Source organism: Panthera uncia (genome assembly GCF_023721935.1).
Source record: "Panthera uncia isolate 11264 chromosome A1 unlocalized genomic scaffold, Puncia_PCG_1.0 HiC_scaffold_17, whole genome shotgun sequence".
Lineage (NCBI taxonomy): Eukaryota > Metazoa > Chordata > Mammalia > Carnivora > Felidae > Panthera > Panthera uncia.
The window spans coordinates 41635312-41646653 of NW_026057577.1; the positions used below are offsets into that span (position 1 = coordinate 41635312).

General features: G+C 37.8%; 1 protein-coding gene across 3 annotated transcripts; it reads right to left on the bottom strand.

Annotated features, from left to right (window-relative positions):
• Window positions 1-9175: 9175 nt before the first annotated feature.
• Window positions 9176-11021, bottom strand: ACTBL2 (actin beta like 2). 3 transcript variants are annotated; one of them, XM_049649498.1, is made up of 2 exons: window positions 10239-11021; window positions 9176-10112 (listed from the first exon to the last, which is right to left on the bottom strand). In XM_049649498.1, exons 1-2 carry the CDS (start codon window positions 10365-10367, stop codon window positions 9237-9239), a joined length of 1005 nt encoding a protein of 334 aa, XP_049505455.1. In that variant the 5' UTR covers window positions 10368-11021; the 3' UTR covers window positions 9176-9236. The 3 variants fall into 3 exon arrangements, with proteins under 3 accessions (XP_049505455.1, XP_049505454.1, XP_049505453.1); XM_049649497.1 differs by having other exon boundaries at window positions 9176-10003; window positions 10115-11021; XM_049649496.1 differs by having other exon boundaries at window positions 9176-11021.
• Window positions 11022-11342: the final 321 nt, after the last annotated feature.

Here is an 11342-nt window from a genome sequence, read left to right on the forward strand (position 1 = left end):
ATATATTGACTCAGAACTGAGAGACACAATGTGTCCCTTTCTGAGATTTCTAAGAAAGTATCATGATGAGATTATTCAAAGCACTTACTAAGTATAAGAAGTGAGAAGTTCCATCATAAATCCACGAGCAAAGACTAAATTATTTTTGGAATTGTCTGTACTTAATGAATTGAAATGATCATGTTGATCTGGGTTTTTACTGAAAACTCATGAATTTTATATAATGTCAACCTATTTTATGTAATTTTCTTGGAATTAGTTTTCCTTTTCAATGTGAAGTGCTCAATCTGTTTTGTCATTTAAATTCAAGCCTAATGATGAAGGGTTGAATTATTTCTTAGTATTTTTAGATTTGGGTTTTTTTAGTGGGTAGTCATATTAGCCTTTCTAGAAACATTCTACATAATAATGCTCCTTTATGTTACTTGTTCTTTATTTCTTGAAATAAACATAGCTAAATATGTTATACTTCATTATATTAATGTTGGCAATGTATAATCAGTATAAAAGAATTAAGCAAAGAATATGGAAATACCTCAGGTTTTCCTTTGGAAGAAGATGGACCATTTGGGTTATATCTACTCTTAAGTCTTGTTAGAGTTATATTAAGTAACTTAAACATATTCCCTGGAATGGCATGATATTTCATCACATTTTAAAGCATGTGTTTCCTTTCTAAAGCTGTAAACCTTAATATTGCTGTGGCTGGAAATAAAAATTTCAAATGTCAAAAATTTCTCACACTGTATTTTCAAAGAGAACAGACTTTACTGATGTGAGTGGTTGATGCTTTAAAAGTTCCAAGCAAATGTTCAGTTTTAACTGAAATTCTATTCCATCTGCCCAGTGAATCCCTGTGAAGCATGTCACCTTCACTTCACAGTCATTCTCCCTTTGGTATGGTCCTTACCTAAACACCCAGGAAATGTGCCCCACTGAATTACACACCAGATAGGAATTGCTCAGTGAAGCTGTAGGTTCTATTCCAGTGTATTTCTCAAGGGTTTGGGGGAAGGGTGCATACTCTAGGTTTTCTAGTGGAATATAATAGAGAGCATATGATTAGTCTAATCCATTATTCCTATCTTGCAAAATCTTTTGATTCCTTCCTCTGTATTACAATATGGGGATTTCTAGTATCTCAGCTTCATCTAACAGGGTCTACAACTTAGTCCACATTTCTATCAATTACTGTGTCACACAGAGCCACTACCAACTATTGATGCTATCATATTCAATCCACTACCCTCACTAAGAAAATTCATAAGCATAACTTCAGCCTGATGTAAAACTATGCTTTCCTTTCCTTCTGTAGGGCACTGTTTCTATCAGATTTTTCTCTTTGCAAAGAGTAGGGCACCCTTTGTATAAAGATTTCCAAGATTTTTCTCTAAAGAAACTAGCAAAGTCCTACAGTTCCTTTTTCTTACACGTAAGCCTTGACCTCTAGATTTTGACTTCAGAAGTGAGCACCCTCAATCATGTTGGCCTCTGACTCAAGGTCTAGAAATAATAAAAGTGACTATAGTATGGGGCATGAGAATTGGTGCCCTTGTTGTTGTGTTTGTACCCTTCCATCTATTCTTTATCTTCTTTGTCTTGCTGTGTGCTTTCATAGGTTGAACTCTAAGGACTAAATCACCTAGCCACCCTTGACCTCTGGCTTTTTTATTGGTTTAGATCAATGGGAGGTAGAGGATTCTGGGGAGTGAAGGGGAAGAGAGTTCAGAGTTTTTATTTCCCCAATATTTCTTCTTTTGCCAGGGACTGTGTTCTTCTATAACCATAGTTCCTACTGAGTGTCCCTCTTGCTGGACAGCTCTCCCTTTCCTGCTTCTGGCCATACCTCTCCCTTTCCTTGCTCTTCTGGGCTTAGTGATAATGATGGCTTCTTGCTGGTGTTAGCATTGGTTGCCTCACCATCCTTAGTGCTTCCTTAATCCTTCCCAGTCTTCTGTAAATAGTTTTAAATTACATTTTCTTTAGCTGAAGTCCTTTGGGTATTCTATATGCTATCTACAAGGACCCTAATGGCTAGGCTCTTCATCAGGTAAGGCTGTCTCATTCATGTTTGTGTGACCAAATGATAAAGGCCTCACTGGATGAGGAGAAGAAGTTGCTTTGATTACAAGGAGGTGTGGCTGGATGTTTGGAGCCTCCAAGTTCTCAAATCCTAAAGGCTCTTCTGCAATTGTTGGTTAGAGTCCCACTCTTTTCCACTTTTACTCCAAATTTCACACGAAAGTCCTAGTGAGTCTATGAATTCAATCATTGGACTGTTAGGTACTTTAGTCTCATATCTTTAAGAGACAAAAGATCTTTTTTTTTTTAGCTTAGTTTGTGCTTTGATATATATAGTCTTCTGAGTTTGTTATTCTTTCTTTTAAAGTGGATAGAGAGAAAAGAAGAAGCCATCCACCTATACACACAGAATTACTCACACCTTTTATATTGTTCCATGACAGGAAAAGCTTGGTCCCCCATGGCCTTGCCTTCAAAAAGGACTACATTTTAAGTGATCCCAGGAAATATATTTTTAAAAATTTTTTTATTATTTAAAAATATTTTAAATATTTATTTATTTTTGAGAGAGATAGAGATAGAATGTGAGTGAGTTAGGGGCAGAGACAGGGAGACACAGAATCCAAAGCAGGCTCCAGGCTCTGAGCTGTGACGCGGGCCTGATGTGGGGCTTGAACTCATGAGCTGTGAGATCATGATCTGAGCCGAAGTTGAATGCTCAATCGACTGAGCCACTCAGGTGCCCCTTAAGTGATGCCATGAAATATTTTAATGAACTATTTAGCCACTGTTTGCCATGAGCTGCAAGGTTCCCTTTACTGAACACTAGTGGGATTTTCACTTGCCTTCTACCTGATTGGGCCAGATGACCAATCCTATTTTTACCCATTTCTTTAAGGGTCTATGACCTGCACTTCCATTCCCTGGTATCAAAATATGTTTCAATCAACATGCTTGATTTCAAGTAAGAGAAATTGAATTTAGATAGCTTAAGCCAGGAAAGACATTTTTGGTAGGATGATGAGCTTATGGAATCCATTCCTGGAAAATGGATAGAAACTAGTAAAGAGTCTAGAAAATAAGAAAACTAGCTGTACTCATGCCAAAGTTGTAGCCTGGTTAGGATTTTTACCATGAGACTATGCTGTAGCCATTGATGACTTCCCTGTGTCACTGAGGCTATGAATAATTTCTCAAGAGTTTTTGCATGTTTGGGTCACTTTTTCAGGTTCCAAGTGTCCAAGTCTCAGGATGGCTCTCTGATAGAGAGCTTAAGCTGTAGGTGCTAGTGAATGAGTATGATGCTGGGCCTTGCCTCGCACTAGTATTCACACCAAAGGGAATTATTGCTAAATTAAAGGATAATTTGGTTGCTGTTTACCAAAGAATCAAGATAAAAACCAAATGAAACAATCAGTGTGTGCTGTACCCATCCTGCCTGCTTGACTTTGTGAGTGATCAGAGTCCCTTTGTGGGGCCAGTGTTTGAAGAGCGGTCAAGTCGACTGGCCACAGTGACTCCAAATGGAAGTATCCACTACTCAAATTGTGAATGACTTAAACATTGTGACGGTTGTCATTTATAGTGTCAACTCCTTCTCTTTCCTTCTTCCCTTTCCCATTATACCAATTGGTCACAGAGTTTTGTTGACTCATATTTTACACTACCGTAGTGATTTATAATTTTGTTTTTTATTATGTGTATTTTTGACTGATTAGTAAAATCACTAAGAGGCATACCTAGTATCAAACCTTAATAAAGTTTGGGGTACCTGGGTGGCTCAGTTGGCCAAGTGTCTGACTTTGACTCAGATCATTATCTCGCTGTAAGTTCGAGCCCTGTGCAGATGCTCTGTCAGGCTCTGTGCTGACAACTCAGAGCCTGGAGCCTGCTTCAGATTCTGTGTCTCCCTCTCTCTCTGCTCCTCCCCCATTCTACCTCTCTCTGTCTCTCAAAAATAAACAAATGTTAAAACAATTTTAAAAAAGTAGTACCAAGACCAGGTTAAGGGGAAGAATGGTCTTTTGTTATTTTATTATTTCCATCTTTTTCATTGATATAATTTTCTCTGCTCCAAATTTTGTTTCCCTGAATCCATAAAAATTTTAAAATTGTACATTTTGTATCTGTTTGCTGCAGATAATTTGTTGCATTTTGATAAACTTGACTATTCAGCCAAGGATGTAATATTTTGATTCTCATTAGTGACTTAATACCATTTATATAATAAATAGAGGCATGTTCTGTATTTATCCTGGCTTTTTACCAACTCATTATCTAGAAATTATAGATTTCACATATAATGCACTACTAAATCACTCTGGTAACTGAAGACTTACCAAAAGCTGTTATTTCTGTGGAAATCTTCCTATTTATGAACCATAAACACTGTGCATTGCTGTAGAAGTTTCCAGCTTTCCCACTGGTGAATATAACTTTGTCTTCATTGCTGAGGCCAGCTTTTCCTTCATTATTTAGAAATGGGAAAAATAAATGACATTGAGTTGCTACTATTTCTCAATTAAAAGAAGAGAGGATGATACTGGGGATATTCTGAGTGAGTCACAGAAAACATGTAGAAGCCATGAAGTTAAAATACCGTATTAGTGTCTGGCTTTTTCTGTTCACCCCAACCTATAAAATACCTAGGAAAACTTCTCTTACTTTAATACACTCATGTAGGGGAACTGAGCAGGAACTTTAATCCCTCTTGCTCGGCCTGCGTATCTTTTCCTTTATTCACCAGGCACTGTGTCATGTGGTATGAGTATGGTTAGAAATGCCTCCTTCTCAATTCCAGAGAGAACAACTTGGCTTTTGACTTACATGTTGTCAAATAGCCAATTAAATAAGATTTTTATTTTCCAAGTGGTGTTAGGGTGTTGTCTAGATAAAATATCTGTCATCATCTCTTACTGGCACATCTCTTGACTGGATTTAACTGAACCCAAAAATTATAAGGTGGTTAGGACAGCAGATTTGGAATGAGATGAAAAACAAAGCAGGCCACTCATGGAGGCTCTATATTCTTTATTACTTATGGTGTTAGCCAAAAAAAAAAAAAAAATGACAGCTATAGTTCAGACAGGTCCTTTCATATTTAAAAAGGAAGTCTTAAAGTATCAATTAATTTTAATGAGCAGTCTCTCTACTGATATATACATATATATCCCTAAAGACATTCTAACTGTACTTATCAACATCTGGAAGCAGTATTAGGCAAACCACATGCTTAGTTCCTAACTTCAAAAAGCATTTTTTGAAAGGAATCTTTTGTAAATTCTGGAAGGAGGCTGTGAATAGTTACCAGAAAAGCATTTCAATATATTACAGTGTTTGAGTTATTAGGGAGTCATATGCCTAAAACTCAACTCTGGAGCAATTTGGAGTTTAGAAAAAAAAAAAAGAAAAATATCAGCAAGAATGCAAGTAGATTAGAAGAGCTGAATATACTACCATGCTCACTGAAGGGATTCCTTCCTTCTTTCCTTCCTTCCTTCCTTCCTTCCTTCCTTCCTCCTTCCTTTCCTCCCCCGCTCCCTCCCTCCCTCCCTCTTTCTTTCTTTCCTTCTCTCTCTCTTTTTTCTGGGCTAAAATTGCAGCAGCTATATAGCTAGCACACACTCTGACAGATGAAGCTGACTGATCCTTTGACCAACCTGAAGAATGGGAAACCTTTATTGACAAGCAAAAACTTTAATACTCCTGTTCTTTATATTGAGAAGCATGGAAGAAGTGTATGGGAAAGGAAAAAGAAGAGAGGAAGAAAGGACAAAGAGAAAAATATGAATCATAGAAGAAACAACACCAACAAAAGTAGCATACACTAGCAGACAAAGAGACAGAGCTGAGAATAGTGTGTTAAAAAATTAAGGTAGAACTGTGATGTTAATGATGCACACTGGAATCCATGAATTCGCTAGTTTATTCATTCAAACCATATTTATTGAGTTAGTAGTATGTGTTGAATCCTGGGAGCTTCAAGGGTAGATAAATACTGTTTATGTCTCTGTCTTCCAGGTGCTCATTGATGGGTAAGAGTGGGAGAGTATGGCCACATGTTACAAGTACAATGCCAAATGCATGAAAATGATACAATGGGAGCACAAAGGAGGAATTTGTCCTTTTTTTTTTTTTTTTTGCAAAAGATGGAGAGTAGGCTAGAAAAAGCTCTGTAGAAGAGGTGACACTTGAACTGAGCCTTAAAGGTTATGAAAAGTTATGTACTTCTTTACAGTTTCTGGCATAGTCCAGTGAAAAATATCAAAATAAGAATTAATCACCCTATCACCCAGTGATCATAATAGTGCCAGAGCTATCTAAGATGAGTTTTTATGTTCATTACAACTTATGTGTGCTTTAAGACTCAACTCAGTGATTCCATCTGCTTGATGAAGGCTTCTTTGATTACCCTGGCTTGAACCGTTCTTATTTGGATTATCATGGTATCTTGGACTGAGTTTAGTCTCTGAACCACCCAGAGATCATACTGCTTTCCACTGAACATAGTTTCCCCCACTACTGAATTGTTAATTCCCCAAGGTTCTTGAAACATGTTTCTAGTAAATTAAGACTCAGCCTGCATCCTAGCACTACTTTGTCTCACTACTGAAAAATAAGCGCTTGTGAAATTTAGGAAACAGTAGTATAGATACTGACTTTGGGTCATTTATGCTTTCAGGAAAATGTTACCTGTGACTAGGAAGTAATGGCTTTTTGTTGGGCACGAGGGGATTGTGGTACAGCTCCAGCCCTAACTGCTGCTCAGAGTGGGTCATGGAGGGGAAGTGGGAATCACAGTGGTATGAAATTCATTTGTGAAGGTTACCTCCGTGTTGTCCCATCTGGTGAACTACTGGTGAATAACAAGCCTGTTGTATTACCTAAAGACATGGCATTGACTCTCTAATGTGAAGTTGTGGGATGGAGTGTTTCCTCATTAAATTCATATGTTACCCAGTCAATGTTGATGAATAGGAGAATATCCAAAGACCCTAAGTTTAAATTTTTGTGTGAATTACAGAATTCATATTTTCATCTAATGATACAGGGCTCAATAGTTCTCTCTCGGAAGTTCACCTTACCTGTCCCATAAATTTTCTGTGGGTGGGAAGGTATGTTTTTTTTTCTGGTAACAGGGAATGTAGGTCAGAGTATTTGTGAGAACTACACTGCAAATGGAAAATGTTGTAGCATATAAATCCAAGATATTATTATTGCCATTATCTCCACCTACTAATTACCTAAATACCAGTTAATCCACAAAAAGCCAACTTTTTAATTGAGATTATAAGGAATTTATAACCTTACCTGATAAGCCATCTTTTTTTTTTAAACTTCCTTTTAAATGTTTACATGGTCAAAAGTACCAGGTGCAAAATTATAACATAATGATGAATAGGTCACACATATAAAAAGTGATCCTTTCTGGATTGTTTCACATTTCTTAAAAGTTTTTTTTTTAATTTGTTTTTGAGAGAGAGAGGGAGAGAGAGAGAGAATCCCAAGCAGGCTCTACATTGTCAGGGCAGAGCCTGACACAGGGCTCTAACTCACGAACCATGAGATCATGACCTGAGCTAAAATCAAGAGTCAGATGCTTAAATGACTGAGCTACCCAGGTTCCCCCTGTTCTACATTTCTTTAGGAAGGATTAGGGGAAAAATCAGGACATGCAAATATGAAGCTATTTTAATTTATTTAAAATTAATTAAAAGAGAAAGGACACTCCAAGTTTTTTAATAAGGTGCCTTTGAAGATTAATTTTGGTTAAATGCATTTTTAAAAATTAAGTTGTCAGATAAAGAAAATAAGGAACAAGCAAATTCTTTGAAAAGTTTTGTCTCAAGAAAAAAATGCTTAAAGACTCCAGAGTAGACTTTTAAAACACAAGTATAAGCTTCTCAACTAAAAGGAAAAAAGAAGATATTAATCTTCCCTGAGAATGTGACGATGCCTAGTAAGCATTGCCCAAAAATATTTTTTTTTCAGAAAAAAAAACCTGAGAGATACAAATAACTCTGATATTCAGATAATCAGACATCACAGACTTGATTGAAATAACTATGCTAGTCCTTAAAATTGATTGACAATCATCATTGGGTTCATTAAAAATTTTCAGAAATTGTAGGAAGATACAGTAGTATTTTCTAACATGTTAGTATCTTAGAGATAGTCTAAGAATGAAGAAGTATTGCTAGTTACTGGGCATAATAAAGCAGAATTATTCTAATTATTTCCTAGAATAAAATTGGAATTACTCTGTTGGTACTAGAATTTATAATTTACTAAGAAGCTGCAGCTATGGTTTCCTGACAGTAAAATCCTTGATTAGAGAAATATCCAAAATTATGGCCTATGGAAATTATTCAAGATATGTTATTATGCTAAGAAATAAAAATAACATTATCCTTGTCAAACCATAGCAGGATGACATTAATTTGATACTACATTTCTATTTTAAAAGTTAGGCAAGTTGAATGAAATTCAATAAGTTAGACATTAAAATATGCATTTAACAAGCAGAACTCCACTCTGAGCTGAAAGTTTAGTTGATTTATAAACAACATTAATGGAATATTGGCTGTTTCATTATGCTTATTTAATAAGGGAAACAATTAAAATATGTAGCTACTAGAACAGTGGCTATTGGGGAGTTAAGAAATTCCCATTTAGACAGCCAGATTTAGTGTCTTTTAAGATATAATATTTCCCTGGTGCTTATGTACATATGGACAATATTGATCCATATAATTCATTATCTCTATACAAAGTAGAAAAGCAAAACAAAAATACTAATAAGACATGTTTGCTAACATGCACATTTTTATAGCGTTACATGGCCAGCCTGTTGTTGAATATTTAAAGCATAAAATAGTTTCTAAGGCTTGGTAATGCTAGTTATCCATTCTGAAAGGAAATTTCTCATAATTTTACTCCTTGTTGCTCATTTTCACCTAAGCATGTCAATATTTCTTCGAACCCTATAGGTAAAGAGAATAGAATACAGTATTAGAATTCTCCTTCAGTTCATAAAGGCCAAGATGTGGTTAGCTGGGCAGGAGCCCACAATACTTTGATGGAGATGAGTTTGCTGGCTCTACACTAGCAAGAGCAGAGTGTTTACCTTTACTCAAAGGAAAGTGGATAAAAGCAGTACCATCACTGTGACCCAGAGAAGGGAAAAATGTAAACCTACTAGCATGGAAGACCATTCAGAAACATTTTCTATGAACTATGGGAGGACCAGCCTCATCATATTCCTGCTTACTGATCCACATTTGCTGGAATGTAGACAGGCTGGCCAGAATGGAACCCCCAATCCAAACAGAATACTTCCTCTCTGGGGGAGCTATGATCTTGATTTTCATTGTGCTAGGTGCCAGGGTTACGATTTCCTTCTGCATTCGGTCAGCAATGCCAGGGTACATTGTGCTGCCTCCAGACAAGACAGTGTTGGCATATAGATCCTTGCGAATATCCACATCACACTTCATGATAGAATTGAAGGTTGTCTCATGGATCCCACTGGACTCAATGCCCAAAAAGGAAGGCTGGAAAATGGATTCAGGGCATCGAAAACGTTCGTTCCCAATGGTGATCACTTGCCCATCAGGAAGCTCATAGCTTCTTTCCAGTGAGGAGGATGCAGAAGCACTGACCATCTCTTGCTCAAAGTCCAGGGCCACATAGCACAGTTTCTCTTTGACATCACGGACAATCTCCCGCTCGGCTGTGGTGGTGAAGTTGTAGCCTCGTTCTGTCAGAATCTTCATGAGGTAGTCAGTCAGGTCTCTGCCAGCCAGATCTAGACGTAGAATGGCATGAGGTAGGGCATAACCTTCATAGATGGGCACGGTGTGAGTAACTCCATCACCAGAATCCATCACGATGCCTGTGGTTCTCCCTGAGGCATAGAGAGACAGCACAGCCTGGATAGCTACATACATGGCTGGTGTATTGAAGGCCTCAAACATGATCTGAGTCATCTTTTCCCGGTTGATCTTGGGGTTGAGGGGTGCCTCGGTGAGGAGGATGGGATGCTCATCCGGTGCCACACGGAGCTCGTTGTAGAAAGTGTGGTGCCAGATCTTCTCCATATCGTCCCAGTTGGTGACTACTCCATGCTCAATGGGATACTTCAGGGTCAGGATGCCTCTCTTGCTCTGAGCCTCATCCCCCACATAGCAGTCCTTCTGGCCCATGCCTACCATGACCCCCTGGTGCCGGGGACGCCCTACCATGGAGGGGAAGACAGCCCGGGGTGCATCGTCACCACCAAAACCTGCCTTGCACATCCCTGATCCATTATCTACCACCAAGGCAGACAGCTCATCATCAGTCATGGTGCTGGCTGAAATCTTCCAGAGAAGTGAGCAGAAGTTAAATATAGAGTAGATAGCAGATTATGGTGTGCAAGGGAGAGGATGAACAGGCCGAAACACTCTGGAGAGGGGATCCTGTGCTGTGATGACAGGTATTTAAAGGTGCACGCTGGCCCCACCCATGTCTTATCCCACCAGTTCCCAGCATTTCTGCGTGGGGTTGCCTTTGAGGTATTAATAATGATGATGGTGATTATATAAACCATTAGGAGACCTTCTTTCATAAAGAGAAAATTGACTATCAAGTGGCCAAATCTGAGGTTACTGTAATTAGGCAACCCACACATGGTTGTCAGCGTGCTTTGGCTAAGTCTCTAGATAACTATGATGATGCAATGGGGGATATAAAAGCAAGATGAAAGAAAGCTAGTGTGAGGTATGGGTAACATGGCTGGAAGGACCAATCCCTCCTCACTTTACTCGCTGGGTCCATTTTCTCCACAGTAGCTTTAACTTTTCATTCTTAATATATTGTTCTTATGAGGAGCCGAACTCCGAAAACCACTTTTTCAAGATTTTCTTTCCCATTTTGGTCCTAATCCCATAGGATGTTCATCATGATGGAAATTATTTTAATGGATGAAAATAATGAATGGCCAAGTGTGGCCTGACAGCTGTAATTTTAATGCATTTGCATTGTGCACAATTTAGGGATATTTAATAGACTTCTAATCCATCGGAAGACAGCTAAAAGCAATAAAGTGATCAATAAAGTAAACCATTATATATTTTCTTTCTTGATATAAATTTCTAACAACCAAATTAAATTAGGAACTTACTATGCCCAGACATTGTTCAGGAACTAGGTTATTGGGTCCATGTTGACTGCACAGAGGCTCAATGTCCATCTTGCATGATTTATTAAGTAAAATAAGGATTATAAAAATTGTATCTATTTATAATAACTCTTTAGTTGTACTACAAGGAACATAATTA